This window comes from Puma concolor, chromosome D1 (assembly GCF_028749965.1).
Source record: "Puma concolor isolate L17-30 chromosome D1, mPumCon1.1.hap2, whole genome shotgun sequence".
In the NCBI taxonomy this organism is placed as follows: Eukaryota; Metazoa; Chordata; class Mammalia; order Carnivora; family Felidae; genus Puma; species Puma concolor.
Genome location: NC_141676.1, coordinates 101,671,702 through 101,687,352, shown reverse-complemented (window position 1 = coordinate 101,687,352; position 15,651 = coordinate 101,671,702). Strand labels below are relative to the sequence as shown.

Below are 15,651 nucleotides of genomic sequence, written 5' to 3'. Positions count from 1 at the left end.
CCCTTAAGGAAGGAAGCTGCACATGGAGGGACAGCAGGAGAGGCAGACTCCGCGGATGGGGCGGGGGTCCTCCTAATGGCATCCGCGGCAGAGAGTGGTGCGGGCTTTCTGGGGGACGAGAGCAGTGTTCTCCTTGAAGAGCCAACCCCAGGGAGCTGATGGGGTCCCTGACCTTGCTGACCCGAGGCTGTGGGGGTGGGGGGGGGACGCTGCAGTTTCCCCGCCCACAGCCTCACTTTCTGGGCAGGAGAGGAAGCAGCGGGCTGAACTCCTGGGACACCTGACCTGTGAGCTGGAGCGCCTTCGAAGGTCGCACGAGCGTGAACTAGAGGCCGTGAGGCAGACGCAGGATAGGCAGCTGGAGGACTTACGGCGGCGGCACCGGGAGCAGGTAGGGGCTCTGGGCTGCCACTGGGGACTGGGGAGGGTGAACCCACTCTGATACCTCTGTGCAGGAGGAGGAGTGCTGGAGGCAGGCATCTGTGGCAGCAGCGGATCTGAGCCTTGACAGCTTCTGGAGTGGGGGTCTCATGGCGATCCCCAAGCCAGGGCATGTTAGTGCCTTCGTCTTCCAGGCCAGGGCCCATCCCCAGGGTTAGAGGAGGTCAGCCCCCCCTGGGGGTTTGGGGTTGGCACCTTTGCCTCTCCTTGCCCCCCGTAGGAAGAAACAAGGTGTGGCGCTTTCCCGGGAGCCTGCAAGGGCAAATGGGAGGAGGCCCGAGCCCAGCTTGGAGGGCGTGCTGTGGAATCTGGCTCTGGGACTCCCTCCTGCACCCCCAGCTAATGCCTTGCACTCTTTCTACACTTACATCTTTCACTCCACCTATTTCTGTGCAGGAAAGGAAACTCCAAAATTTAGAGGTGGAACTGGAAACCAGAACCAAAGATGTCAAGGCCCGATTGGCTCAGCTGGACATCCAGGTGAGAGAGCGGGAGTTGAGGACAGGATCTCCAGGTGCCCTTGACCGTGGAGTCATAGCTCCCATAGGAGAGCATGGGTCCTCCTGCCCCTTAGACCTGGGGCCTGGGGATGGCCAAGGGTCCCATGTCCTTCCCTCCCCCACAGGAGGAGACTGCCCGAGTGGAGAGGCAGCAGCTCCTTGAAGTGCAGAGGCAGGTGGCGCTGGAGAGCGAGGTGTGTCCACCTGTCTTGTCCTCCCTCCTCTCTCCCCCATTCCTTCTCCCTTCCCTTCTCTCCCTCTTGCCCCACATCCCACCTTGTGCTCACCTGATCTGTCCAGGTCATTAGGGTCCCCAACTATGGTGGCAGCATCCCGCAGATAGCCCGGCCGTGTGGGGTCCTGAGCGGACCCCAGGGGTGGGGCTGTGGAGGGTGGATGGAGCCTGCACGGCTCCTGACAGTGGGCACAGCGACCACCCTCTCCCCGCTGTGCTCCTCGAGTTTCCCTGTCCTCTTGCTCCCTGCCTTTGCCCCACGTGGCTCTAGGTGCTTCTAGCTTTTCTTCTGCCCCCAGGAAGCCACAGCCAACCATCATCACCTGGAGGAGGCAAAGAAGGAGCACACCCATCTGTTGGAGACAAACCAACAGCTCCGAAGAATTCTTGATGAGCTTCGGGCCCACAAGTTGGAGCTAGAGTCCCAGGTGGATGTGCTGCAGACCCAGAGGCGGAAGCTGCAGAAACAAGTCAGGTGGGGTGGGCACCCTGCACTTGGCCACTCCTGCTGCCTCTTGCCTGCCCTCTGATGCTCCTGGGCCCTGTCTGCTCAGTTGAGTGGCAGGGGTGGAGCCTGGCAGAGGGGCTTTTGCTGCATTTTGTAGGGAGTGGGGGCTCAGAGGCTGTGAACAGCTGTTGTTGGGGGGGGGGGTGGTGGGTGGCGGTCCCTGGTCTACTGGTCATGGCCCAGCCCTGCCTCCGGGCCTTTGATGGAAGTGAAGGGATGGAGACGGTTCTGCTGTCTCCCTGAGATGGGGGCTTGACGCCCACACTAGCAGTCCTGACAGTGTGCCACCTATCCTGTTCCATCATGGGAGCCTGCCTCTCCCCCACCCCCAATCCCCTTTCCCATCACAGTGACCTGGAGGCTGAAACTCAGAGGAAGCAGGAGGTGTTGAATGAGCTGGCAGCTAAGGAGAGCAATGCCTCCTCACGTGTTGAGCCAGATCTCCACATTGAGGACCTGAGGAAATCCCTTGGGACAGTGAGTTCTCTGTGCCTTGCAAGGGACAGGGTGGCCAGGCCGGGGCTCCAGGAGGGGGTCTGGCTCCGCTCTATATGCATCCTCGGTCTCCGGGCCTTGTTGTTCCTAGTCCCCCATCCCCGTCGGTCCGATGGTAACTGTAAGCGGGCAGTGCGAAGCAGCTGACGGAGCCATTTCTGTGTTCGGGCCCTTGGGAGGGGCTCGGGGGTCCCTTGAGCTGGCAGTGTGTCTAATATTCAGTGGGTCTTTTCTACTGTGTGTCCTTAGAACCAGACCAAAGAGGTATCCTCTTCTCTCCCCCAGAGCAAGGAGGAGACCGACTTATCCTTGGACAGGTGAGTCCTGATAGCCTTAGTTTGGGTCCAGCATTTGCTGAAGGGGTGCCTTCACAGATCTGGGGCTAACTGAAATGAGGTGGCTGTGGTCACCGGTGGGGCTTGGGTCCAGGGACCAAGGGAATCCCTTTGGCCAGCCCAGAAGGTGCCCTTGGGGCCATTGATACCGCCTGCTGGCATCCGCTGCTTTCTGGTTGAGGGTCAGGCTGATGGGAGTGTCTGGCCATCTGTTTGGAGGCCCCTGGCCCCCTCCCTTTCAGAGACAGGGCAGGACGACTCTGCAGCATGCTGCACACTGTAGGTATCTAATGGCGGCATCCACTCACTGCCCAGCCCGGCATAGTCTGTGCTCCCCTCGAGCCTCTGCTGGGGAAGTCGTCTAGTGACCCACAGCAGGGGGTTCTCGGAGCGTTCGCTTCCCTCTCCAACCCCTCTGCCCTGGCCTCCCACAGCGTCCGACACTACCTCTCTGCCGAGGGGCTAGCCCTCCGCAGTGCCAAGGAGTTCCTGGTGCGGCAGACGCGCTCCATGCGGAGGCGGCAGACGGCTCTGAAAGCCGCCCAGCAGCACTGGCGCCAGGAGCTGGCCGGTGCTCAGGAAGCCACCCAAGATCCACCGGGCACCAAGGCCCTGGAAGACGTGCGCAAGGACTTGGAGGAGGTCAGGAGCTTCGAGGGGACCCTGCCAGTCCTGGGGGGGGGGGGGCGGTGGGGAGGGGCTGGCGGGGGTGCTGGGGGACGCGGGGCAACATCCACCTTTGGTGGATTTGGTGGATTCTGGGGATTCCACAACAGTGGCCACGCAGGCCCTGGGGTCACCGGATGAGTCTTTTAGGGAGATGGGGCAGGTGATGCAGGTTGTCTATCTCCACGACGATGGAAGCACCTTACGTTTGCATGTCGATATGCACGTGCAGAATGCTTTCTCCAGTGGCCATTTGCTCTTCATGTGACCGTAGATGATGCGCAAAGTAGTGGTTACTCTCATTTTCTAGATGAGAAGTACAAGTCAGGTTTTTAAAACTTCACAGCCAGTGCTTTGCTTGTCCATTCCATCACATTAAAGACTCGGTTCCTAAGTGAGTCTTTGGAGCACCCTGGGCAGAAGACTGAACTGCTTCTCTGATGCCCTACTTTCCAATGAAAAGAGAGAAACTTCATTGTTACTCTGTGTTAGGATCACAGATCTCTGGGCCATCAAGAGGGGTCTTGGCAGAAGCTCCCTTAGCGTTGTGTGGGTGCTCAGAGCTGGCGAGGGGCAGGCTTCCTGGGGCGTCTGCATGCAGCCCCCGGCCCTGTCCTTGCTCTGCTCAGTGCTGATAGGGGAGTTGGAGCATGGCAGGGACCCCTTGAGAGTGTGTCAGGTGCAGGCACAGCACTAAGCACGTAACACGCACTGTCTCGTTTCATTCTCACGACCTCATGAAAACTAGTATTTCTCAGGTGAATTTGTAGGTGGGCCTCCCGCATCCGCGCGTAGCCCCATTTGCGTCCTCCCCCTTCTCTCTGCCTGCAGGAGACCCGGCACCTGGATGAGATGAAGTCGGCCATGCGGAAGGGCCACGACCTGCTGAAGAAGAAAGAGGAGAAGCTGAATCAGCTGGAGTCCTCTCTTCTGGAAGAGGTGCTGCCCCATGGCCGCCTCCTGCCGTTCCTGGGATGTGGTTGGGTTCTTTGGTCTCTTGCTGCGGGGTGCTGGGCCTTTGGGGCTCCCGAGCTGGTGAAAAGGGCAGCGGCTTCGACTTTGCATTTGTTGAACAGATCTGTGCTGGGGTGGGGGGGGGGGGTCCCGAGCAGACCCAGAGCCTCTTGCTGCAGGTTCTTGAGAGAGGGACTGGCCCCTCCCCTGCCCTCCCCCGCCATGGTTCCTGAGGAAAAGTGTGCCCCTCGTGTAAGGAATGGACGTACTTAGTGGCCTGGTCGACTTTCCCCCGGATGCCAGAGGTGTGGGTGAGGCAGGAGGGAAGCCTGGGTGAACAGACCCTGTAGGGGGAGTTTGCCAGGGAGAAGGGGCTGTGGTCCCAGCTGCCTGTGTTTCAGGCCGTTGTAACCTTTTAGCCTCCACCTCCCTCCCCCTGTGATGCAAGACAGCCTGTGCCAGAACCTGGGGTCCCAGAGAGCCCCCAAACCTCAACACAGCGCAAGAGCGGTGGGCAGAACGCACAGGGCAGGGGTCAGCACTAACTATTGCTTGTATCTCTCAGGTCCCAGATGAGGACATTCTGAGAGGCGCCCCCCCCAAGAAGGTGGTGACTTTTGATCTCAGCGACACTGAAGACATGAGCAGCGCAAGTTCTGAATCCTGCCCTCTGCCTCACCGTGAGTGGTGGCAGCCCAGAGGGGGACCACAGTATCCATGGAGAGGGAGGGGCTTGGGGGCCTGAGGGGCAGCCTCCCTCCTTCAGCTCGGTGTGCGCAGGCCTCTGGGAGCCAGGGTCTGGGGCAGGTACTCAGGGTTGGTCAGGAGGAGGGACCCCGTCGGGGTTTGCCAGCACCCAGGGCAGAAAGAATCAGGGGCCCCCTGACTGTGCAGAGACCTTCCAGTGCCACCTTCTGGGAGGGGTTCTCTCTGCTGCTCTGGTCTGCAAAGGGGCAGAGGACCGTCTCCTGTTCCTTCCTTGCCCACACCCTGGAAGGCTTTTTCCCCTGGCCAGCTTCCGCTCTGCACCTTCTGGACCACGGAAGCCCTGCTGTCCCCCTTGTTCCCCATGAGCCGAGGGGCTGTGGTCTGGCAGACGGGGCGTACGGGGTGAGGAGGGGCCGTTCTGGGCGCTGAGGTCGAGTCCCTGCCTTTCAGTCAACCTGACCACAAGTGCCACCTTCCCCAACAAGATCTACTACTTGAGCAGCTCGCTGCAGCGCATCAGCAGCCAGCTGAATGGTGTCCTCAGCATGCTGGGCAGCCTCAACCCGCAGCCGCCACTGCCTCTCTTCACTTCCACGCCAGCGCACGTCCCGCCCCGGGCCGCTGGGAGCACCTCCATTCCTGCCTGCCCCTCCCGGCTCTCACCCTCGCCGCTGGCTACACCCTCATCCACCCAGTGGGCCTGGGACCCGGGGCTGGGCCCCAGGCTCTCCTCCTCTGCGGCTCAAACAGTGGATGACTTCCTGGTGGAGAAGTGGCGCAAATATTTTCCAGGTAAGCCTCCCTCCCTTCCTCCTCTGCCTGCCCCTTGCCACCCCCAGCTTTGGCATGGTCTGTTGATTACGGCCGTGGGTCACCTTGCGGCCACAGGCTCTGCGGGTCATGATGATTTACTGGAGCCTTTTAAAAATTTTTTTTTAATGTTGATTTTCGAGAGACACACACACAGGTGAGTGGGGGAGGGGCAGAGAGAAAGAGGAAGACACAGAATCCGAGGCAGGCTCTAGTCTTTGAGCTGTCAGCACAGAGCCTGATGCAAGGCTCGAGCTCACAAACTGAGAGATCATGACCAGAGCTGAAGTCAGACGCTTAACTGACCGAGCCACCCAGGCGCCTCTGATTGGAGCCTTTCTGATGGGATCCAGAGCTCAGCAGACCCTCAGAGCTCCTCCTCCTCCTCACTAGATGCCATCTTGTACACTGTATGATGGGCCGGCAGGAGTCCTAACTCAGGTTAAGGGAGATGCTTCAGGGTACCTGGGGAGTAAGTAACACACTGGGTCTTGACCCCATGTTTCTCCGACTTCAAGATTCTGCTCCTTACCGCTTGGCCATCCAGCTTCCCAGTGCTTCTGGGCCGGGGTGGGGGGGGGCGGGCAGTGCTCACCTGGTCTCTCAGTCCTGCTGAAGAATGGGAAAAGCAGATTAAGTTTTAGAAATAATAGGACAATTCCTATCATCTGTCTCTCCCCTGCAACCACTGAAACTGGCCCTGTTTTGGTGTGTTTGTGCGAGGCAGGAGGTGCCGATGAGCCGGGAGGCAGCCTGCTGGGGCTGCTTTCCAGTGCCCGTTTCTGAACGATTTGCCCCCACTTTTGCAGCTGGAGTACCGTTCCTCAGCACTGGCCCTGCCCCCCTGGAGAACAGGCTGGGTTATGTGTCGGCCAGGTAAGCGTCCCTCTGGGCTCAGGGTGAACCACACAGCCCTGCTGCTTTGCTGTGCCTCCGGCCAGGGGAGAACTCTGGTCATGGAGAGCGAGCCTGGACGGGCCTCCAAGTCATGCAGTTGCCCGGGTCTGAGGTGCCTCTCCACGCTGAGAGAAAAGGCCAAAACACTGGGGTCCCGTGGCAGCTGTCCTCACCTGGCTTGGCTCTGTGAAGAAGCTGCCTGGTAGCATCTCTGCAGGGAGAAATCAGCCCCTGTTGGGACCCTGCTCCTTCCCCAGGCCCCTCCTGCCCTTGAGTGTGGCTTTTGTCTTTGCCATCAAGCTCGTTGTCTGCTTCATGGGCTCCTTTCTTCCCTCAGCCCTGCTGAGCAACATCTGGCACAAGAGGGGCACCCAGTGGGAAGGACAGATGGGCAATTATTTAAACCTGTTGTTAACTTCCCATTCATCTTCTGCCTTGCCAAGTTGTCCTCTGCGTCCCCACCCCACAGGCCCCCAACCCTAAGCACTGTCATTTACCCTTTGGCCCGCTTGGGAGCTGAGGCTGGGTGGGTATTTGAGTCAAGAGAGGGGAAAGCTTTGGCTGCTGAGAGTGACCGGGACCAGGCTGACGTCGGGAGTGTTCACCAGAGGAGGGGCTCACCACCGCCTCTCTGGGGACCTGATGCTCGCCCTCCCCGAGGGGCATTCTCCCCAGCAGAGGAAGCTTTGAGCTGCTAAAGCAGGCAGAGGCTGGCGTGTAGAGGGGAGGAGGGAGAAGTGCTGGCCTGTGGGCTGTTCCACACAGCCCCTTCCTCCCCTCCCCACGCTGTGCTCCTCCTTCCCAGCGAGCAGCTGCGGCTCCTGCAGCGGGCCCATCCCCAGGTGTCCGAGGTGGGCAGCACCGACGTCCAGGGCCTGATCGAGGCTAACCGAAAGTGGCTACAGCGTTACAAGAATGACCCCAAGTCGTATCCTTTGACTGGTCCCTGAGCCTTGCTCCGTTCCTGCTGTAGCTGCTAGGATGGCTGAGCTGGGCCCCGGGGGTCCAAGGATGGCCCCGTTTGGCCTCTGGCCCTTCGCTGGACGCACTTAACTGACCGCGGAGTTTTCCTTCACCTCGCCGCCAGACGTCTCTTCTCTTCAGGGCCCAGGCTGCCAGCCTCTTCTGACTTCCTGCAGCTGGGCCTGGATGAGAACAATAGGCTGAAGGTGTATCACTACTGAGGCCCTGAGCCTCTCCTGCACCCAGACCAAGTGCCTGAGGAGCTGCCTGTGCTTTCTTCCTTCTGAGAAAGCATCGTCCTCCCCCGTTTGCCAGCTTCCCCACTCAGAGGAGCCACGGGGGCCGGGGCTGGATGGAAAGGATGGTGGGGCCCGAAACTGTGAGCTGCCCCCCTGAGACCATGTCTCTCAGGCTGCAAAGTGTGGACGAGGAACACTGGTGGGGGGGTCATCGGCCCCAAGGGCCCCTCCAGGGGAGGAGGAGGGATTAAAGGAGTTGCCTTCCAAGGCCAAGGGCCTCCCTTGGGAGCGGAGTTGATCCCTTGGACCCGCAGGGCACTCAGTGCTGGGACCCCCGTGGTTCTGTGTGTATGGTCCTTAATTTACCAGAACAAAGCTTCCCCACCCCCCGCATGTCTGTACCTTTGGACCAGGCTCTAATACCTCAGCGTCATAGAGATCAGACCTCTCTCTTTTTTTAAATGTCTCCTTTCTTGAGCACTTGGTCTCTCCTTTCGACTATCTCAGGATCGGGCCCAGAGCCCTGGCAGAGGTTGCTGGAAGCTGTCCCTCCTCCACCCCCAGCCCCTGGAAGCTCTGCTGCTCATCCTCTCTCTCCTGGGACTGACTGTCCTCAGGAGGGCTCCCTTCCCTCCGGCTCCTCCCCAGAGCCCTCCCTGCTAGAGTCTCAGGGTCGCAAGCACACAACTTTCAAGAAGCCATCAAGCCATACAAAAAGTCTGGGATGGCTTCTGGTCCTCATCTTGGTTTTCTCTTCTTGTTTCTACCCCCGCCACCCTTCCTCGGAGCTGGGAGGCTGCACCTGGCATTGGCAGTGAGGATTCTGAGCTCCCTGCAGACCCCGCTTCCCAACAGAGGGGATGTACTCTGACATCTGTCCCACTGTTAAATAAAATGCCCCCCTGTTTGTCTCGAAAGCTATGGGGTAGCCCTTGCCTCTCTCCTATATAGACACCAAATTTCTGCCAGCCCTCCGTGCATTTGTCAGGGACTAAGAAACTGTTTACTCCTCCCACGTGCTTTGTAGGCATCAGTCTGCCATGGGGGAAAAAGTCTGTTTTGTTGTTTAGCTCATTCTGTGTGCTTCGGGGCTAGCTCACGTGTTATAACCAACTCTGGTGACAAGCCTGTATTTTCTACGTCAATTAAATCTCTGCAGGCCCATTTGCTACAAGGCAGTTGTGTGAATGTCTCCTCTTTGAAGGCCTTTGCCTCCTTGCTCTTAAAGAATGAAGGAAGGAAAAATTAACATTCACAGACCACTTCCGAGGTGTCTAATCTAATCACGGCAAACCTGTAATGTGGGTGTAATGGTTTAACCAAAGGCTCAGAGACCTGGAGGAGCCCAAGGTCCTCCATGAAATGGCAGAGAGCCCTCACGCCCCGAGCTCCCAGTCCTGCTGCATTGGGAAGCCTCAGGAAGTGCTGACGTTCTCCATCTCTCCCTACTCTGCCCCCTCCCAGCTGGAGACTCATTGTGCCATTTCCCAGAGGCCACTTGGCATTGTTTTCTCCATGCAGACAAATGAAAACTAAGCCTCCTGAAGTCCTAAGCTGGCAAAGTCGGGTGGGTTTTGTTTTCTGCTCCAGTGGTGTGAGCAGCCTACATAGTTTTGGGTGTGTAGCAACAAAATTGCTAGGAGAACCAATTGAGAAGTCTGTGTTTCATGGATTTGCATAAGAAAACCAACCGAAAGACAAAACAGCCTCCTCTGTGTCCCAGTGTTCTTGCTGCTCTGATGAAGGGACCGAGAAAAGATGGTAACATTTGTTAACTACCTTCTATGTGCAGGTGCTTTTCAAATATTATCTCATGCAACCCTCTTAACCCACGAAGTTGATATTATTTTATAGATGAGGAACTTTGGGCTCAGAGTTTAAATGACTACCGCTCAAGGTCAGGATTTGAACCTAGATAGACACGTCTCCAAAAGCTGAGGTGTGTTCAATCTGCTCCCTTAAATCAGCACCTTCTGTCCTCCTGACTCACACAACAGTCCTGGTCCGCTTGGTCTGAAGACCTGAGTCCCAGGGAGGGAGTGGCGTCTAGCTGGGTGGGGCAAATGCCCCCGGGCCAAGGATTACAAAAGGACTTTTTGAGAAGACTCCAAAACTGTCCCATCTCTCCCCTTAGAGAATCTAGCTGAGGAGTCTCAAACGATAGACCTTTATAACTAAATGGAACCTTGTAGATGACTATGTGTGAGTTACCCAAAGTTACAGTCAGTGTGTGGGAGAGGCGGGACCAGAACCTGAGTCCTGACTCCCAGCCTGGGGCTTCAGGAAAGAGTGTTTTTAAAGGGATCTGTATTTTGAATAGGCTCTAAGTTCACGTGGCTCAGTATTCAAAAGAGGTGAATGTCAGTCCACCCTTGGGCCAGTCTTGTCCTTGGAAGTTCCTTCTGGACATTGTATGCAAATACAAGAAAAGAAGGGACAGTGTTTTGGTTTTCTTCCTTTAACTGGTGGGGTAAAGGTCATTCCTAACCTGGGATCAGACACTCTCCTAAAGCTCTTTTGTGAGATGTTCATGGACTGTTTTCTTAAGGGAGCAGCGTTGGGAAGGGTAGCCCTCCTGCTGTGAGGAGACTTCACACAGAATGGCAGCCCCTGGAGTGGAGAAAGAACCCTGGCCTCAGGACCCCTGGGTTCGCCCTGGGCTCTGACACCTGCAAGCCATGCGACCTGAAAAAGTCCTTTCTAGGCCTGTGTCTCCCCTGGTTAAAAGCTCAAAGCCTAAACCCACATTTTAGGGAAGCAGCAGGGTGACCTCCTCGGGTGGGGGAGCTGCTCTCATCCAGAGGGAGGCTGGAAAGCCCCCAGTGGCCCAAGGTAGGCTCTGGTGGGGAAGGGGACTGATGTGGGTTTCCAGTCCCACCACCAGCTTTTTTTGGCGGGGAGGTCCTGGGGAAGTGGTGATTAACAAATGGAGTCCTGCTATCACCAGTGTCCGAAGAATCGGAAAGTCCCTTTGTTCCTCCTTTCCCCTTGCATCTCCTACCTCCTCCACTGAATTTGCCATCTCTAGCAGAAATGTTACACAAACTGTCTGCCGTGATGGAGGAGAGGGATGCCTGCTCTTGGGAGGTAGGAAGCAGAGGGACAGTGTGAGGAGTTCCACTGTCACGATCAAAAGCAGACGGGACGTGAGTCAGATAAGGGTTCCCGTGTTGTCCTCTCTGTGCCTCAATTGTCACGTCTGTAGAATGGGATGAATAGTAGTACCTATCCGCAGATTGCATTGGAAGAGTGAGAGAAGCAGCTCTGTGCTGACTTGGCCTTGCCTTTCCCCGGGCCAGTAGAGCCCCACAGAGAGGTCCCCTTAAGCCTGCGGTTCCTCCTGAGGGACAAGAGTTCAGAGTAGACATCCAGCACCACTGCCAGCATCGTGGGTCGCTTTGTGGGAGCCCCTACCGTGGTTTCACCCCAAGGGGATTGCAAGGGAATCTGCAACGTAAGTGGGGAGGGACTTCCAACGACCAGCACTTGGATTTTGGCCAACCATGTTTGTGCTTGGAGGGCCCAAGTATTGTCTCAACCAGTGGCTTTACTCATCTGCAAAACCAAGGCAGTGGTACGTGCTGACCAGGACTGGGTAGGGTGCAGGCCTACCTGATCCGGGTCCTCAAATGAGTTTGTAGGCTCTGTAGCCTGCTCTGCCCGCACCCAGGCAGAAGAGCTGGGTCGTAGCCCCACCAACTGTGGAGTGTGGCTCCCAGTCCCTCCTGACCAGAAAGCCAGTTTGGGAAGATTTGAGAGTTGCCGGAAGGGGGCACTCCAAGTCCCACTGAGGCTGGACATCCCAATCATGGCCCCACTTGTTATGGAGCATGGTCCTTGGCTAACCCAGCATCACTTGAGCCAAGAGGCAACCGTAGAACTGACCACCCCTAGAGTAAAGCCAGGGGCCCTGTTTGATGGGGGAAGTTGGGGCATGGGTCAGCTTGACCCAAGACCACCAAGAGCCTTCATGGCCCTGGAGCTGCTTCTCCCACTGCACCTCAACAGAGAAACTAATTCATAGTCCCACTTATAGCTGAATACAGCCATCAGCCCACCTGACCAAGGAGCCTTACCAAAACACAGAGGAAGCTGCATAGTCCACCCACTGTTTACAGTGGCACTTGAACAGAAAGCAGAGCCTATGGCTTTCCCTATCTGCAGAGCAAAATTGGTGGCTTCATCTGATCAGAATATTCAGTGCACACTCTCGCCTGATTTGAGTCCCCAAACCGTGAGCCATGCAGACCCTGGGTTCCGTCTTGCTGTCCAGCCAGGGCAGGAAAGCTAATTCATAGTCTCACCTACTGCTAAGTATAGTACCCAGTTCTAGTAAGCCTGATTAGAGAATTCAGGCAACCGTGGAGCTCATCCTACAGCCTCACTTGGACACGGGAACAAACCGGCAGTCCTATCTAGCTGTTTTCAGCCAGTGGTGTATGTACCACCTTTGGCCTCAGAGCTTAAAGAGTTGCCTTGTCCAAAAACAGACCCTAAGAGGAGACTTCTTTCACATGCCGAAGTCACTACCAGCAGACCTGTCCAGAAGCCCAAACTGAGCTGACTCGTGAAATACTGTCTCTGCCAAAGCAAACCTGCAAAGTCTGGAAGAAGAGACCACTTACTCAAATGCAGATACCAACATAAGGAATCAAGGATCATGAAAAGTCAGACAATGTGATACCACTAAAGGAAACTAATAAAGCTTAATAACTTACCCTACAGAAATAGAGATCTATGCACTGTCAAAGAATTCAGAAGAATCCTTTGAAGGAGTTTAATAGTCTATAAGAATACCCAGACAACTAAATAAAACTAGGAAAACAATTCATGAACAAAATGAGAAGTTCAACAAAGAAACATAAACCATCAAACCCAAACAGAAATCCTAGAGCTGGAAAAATACAATCACCACACTGAAGAATTCAGTTAAAGCTTCAAAAGTGGATCCAACCGGGCAGAAGAAAGAATCAGCGACCTGGAAGGTAGGACGTTTGAAATTATCCAGTCAGAGGAGCGAAAAGAAAAAAGAATGAAAAAGAGTGAAGAAAACCTGTGGGGGTTATTAGGATATAATGAAAAGAAATAATATTCACATTATGGGAATTCCAGAAGAGAAAGGTCCAGAAACTGTATTTAAAGCAATAATGGCTGAAAAGTTCCTAAATCTGGGGAAAAAAATAGACCTCCAGATCCAAGAGGTCCAAAGGACCCCAAATAGGAACCCAAACAGGGCTACACCGAGACACATTATAAATTACTAAAAGTGAAACACAAAATTTTAAAAGCAGCAAGGTATATACAAGTGACCTTCCATAAGACTTGCAGATTTCTCAACAAAATTTTTAGGCCGGAAGAGAACTGGATGGTATATTCAAAACATTGAAAGGGAAAAATTGTGAACCCGAAATACTGTAACCAATAAAGCCGTTCTTTACAAATCAAGTAGGGATAAAGACTTTCCCTTATGAAAATTGAGATAATTCATCACCAATAGACTTGCCTAACAAGTGGAAATAAAAGGACACTAGTATCATAAAAACATAAGGCAGTGTAAAATTCAGTGATAGTGGTAAATATGTAGTCAAATTTAGATTCTGTAATATGGTAATGGTGGTGAATAATTAACTTTTAAACCCTAGTTGTGGGTGAACAACAGAGTTCTGGTCCAGGATGGCAATGTTGGAAGACCCTGAACCCACCTCCTCCAGGGACGCAACAAATCTACACCTATTTATAGAGCAATTCCTTTTGAAGAAGAACTAACGGCTGACTAAACAGCTTCTGCAAAACAAGAGAGAGACCATATAGGAATGGCAAGAGAGGGGACACAGTTACAAAGGGAGCCCCCAATCCCTATGTTGTGAACTGCAAAGGGGAGGGATAGGACTGAAGAACCTGGAGCAGATTCATCTGCCCTGAGGCACAGAAAAAAAAAAAAAAAGCCACAGTTTAAAAGGGCAACTGGAATAAAGGAACCACCCCTACGACCCTGCCAAATGGCTGGGGAGCTATTGGATCTCTCGTTGGGTGGGGAGGGGCTTGTGATACCAGTGTACACATTCCCTCTCAATCTTGATAGCATGGATGGGAGCAAGATCTAAATGGCCTACCGCTGCAGCAAGCACCAGGGCCCTGGCCCACACTTAGCCCCAGCCATCCTACCAAGGTGGCCCCAGTGTACCACACACCAGGACACCTGTGATCAGTGCTCACTACAGCTCTAGCCATTGCACCAAAGTTACATTGGCACAAAGCATCCAAGAACACTCCAGGCCTGTAGCATTTCAGCACCAGTTGCCCTGAGAGGTCACCCTCTGTGCTCATCACCTGGGACATCCTGCCACTTCAGCTTCAGCTTCATCCCCTGTCCTCCCAGGGTGCCCTCTCTGCAGAGAGCTCCAGAACCTCCCTGACCTGTACCTACTTCAACTACAGTTGTCCTGTCAGGTCTCTTCTTGCACAGCCTATGCCCACTTCAGCTCTGGCCATCCCACCAGTGCAGTCCCAGCACAAGTGCCCCAGAATCCCCAGCCTATACTGGCCCCAGTGGCAGCCAGCCAGAGTCACCATGCACACAGTCTACACAGGAACGACCACACACAGGACCATTCTTTCAAGTTTAGAAGTGGCTGTTCTACCTAATTCAGAAAGAAAAACAGAATAGCAAAACAAGACAGGAATATGCTCCACATGAAAGAATAAGACAAAACCTCAGAAACAACCCTAAATGAAACAGATAAGCAATGTTTAAGGAGTCATAAGGAGTTTAAGGTCATGATCATAAAGATCATATCAGACTGGAGAGAAGGGTGGAATAACACAGAACCGTAACAGCAAGATAGAAAATATATTAAAAAAAAAAAAAAAAGAACCAACAGAGTTGAAGAATACAATCACAGAAATGAAAAGTACACTATAGGTAAATCAGTGTTAGATTAGTGGAGGTACAAGAATGGATTAGTGATCTGGAAGGCAGGATAATGGAAAGCGCCCAAGTTGAACATCACAAAGAAAAAAAAGTTAAGGTTAAGGGATGTCTTGGACAACATCAAGCAAACCAACATTTGCATTATCAGGGTCTCAGAAAAAAGAAAGAGAGGGGCAGAACACTGATTTGAAGAAATAATAGCTGAAAACTTCCCTAGCCTGGGGAAGGAAGCAGACATCCAAGTTCAGGAAGAACAGAGTTGCAGACAAGATGAACCCAAGGAGATCCATACCATGACATATAATAATTAAGATTTCAAAGGTTAAAGATGAAGAATTTTAAAAGCAAGAGAGAAACAAAAAGTACATATAAGGGAAACTCCATAAGGCCATCAGCTGATTTTACAGCACAAACTTTGTAGGTCAGAAGGAAGTGGCATGATATATTCAAAGTGCGGAAAGGAAAAGACCTACAACCAAGGATACTCTACTTAGCAAGGTTATTCAGAATTGCAGGAGAGACCTTTTTCCAGACAAAAGTTAAAGGAGTTCATCATCACTAACCTGGCCTTACAAGAAATGTTAGAGGGATTTCTTTAACCGGAAAAGACAAGACCATAATTAGAAGAAAATTATGAATTAAAAGATCTAAATATGACAATATATGTATAAAATGCAGAGGGATGATTAAAGTTTTTTTTATAATGTGTTCAAACTTAAATGACCATCAACTTAATACAGACTACTATATACCTAGGATGTTATATATGCATTCATAGTAACCACAAAATGAAAAACTATAATAGTTACACAAAAAATAAACAGGATTCAAGCATAACACTAAAGAAAATCATCAATTACAAGGGAAGAGAGCAAGAGAAGACACAGGAACAGAGAAAAACGACAGAAGAAGCAATTAACAAGATGAAAATAAGTAGATACATATCAATAATTACTTTTTATTTTTTTA

At 53.4% G+C, this 15,651-nt stretch overlaps 1 protein-coding gene across 9 annotated transcripts in view; it reads left to right on the top strand.

The window, feature by feature from the left end:
* CEP164 (centrosomal protein 164) overlaps positions 1-7,933 on the top strand; it is a 65,822-nt gene extending 57,889 nt beyond the window's left edge. For 8 of the 9 annotated variants that reach the window (XM_086679022.1, XM_086679024.1, XM_086679021.1 and 5 more), the window contains 13 exons: positions 248-391; positions 838-921; positions 1,067-1,135; positions 1,476-1,651; positions 2,035-2,161; positions 2,429-2,496; positions 2,949-3,156; positions 4,012-4,119; positions 4,700-4,814; positions 5,293-5,634; positions 6,462-6,528; positions 7,355-7,477; positions 7,637-7,933. In XM_086679022.1, the coding sequence (XP_086535148.1) occupies positions 248-391; positions 838-921; positions 1,067-1,135; positions 1,476-1,651; positions 2,035-2,161; positions 2,429-2,496; positions 2,949-3,156; positions 4,012-4,119; positions 4,700-4,814; positions 5,293-5,634; positions 6,462-6,528; positions 7,355-7,477; positions 7,637-7,733 (1,728 nt within the window). In that variant the 3' untranslated portion in view covers positions 7,734-7,933. The remainder of the gene's footprint in view (positions 1-247; positions 392-837; positions 922-1,066; positions 1,136-1,475; positions 1,652-2,034; positions 2,162-2,428; positions 2,497-2,948; positions 3,157-4,011; positions 4,120-4,699; positions 4,815-5,292; positions 5,635-6,461; positions 6,529-7,354; positions 7,478-7,636) is intronic. The other variant, XM_086679025.1, reaches the window with a different exon arrangement.
* Positions 7,934-15,651: the final 7,718 nt, after the last annotated feature.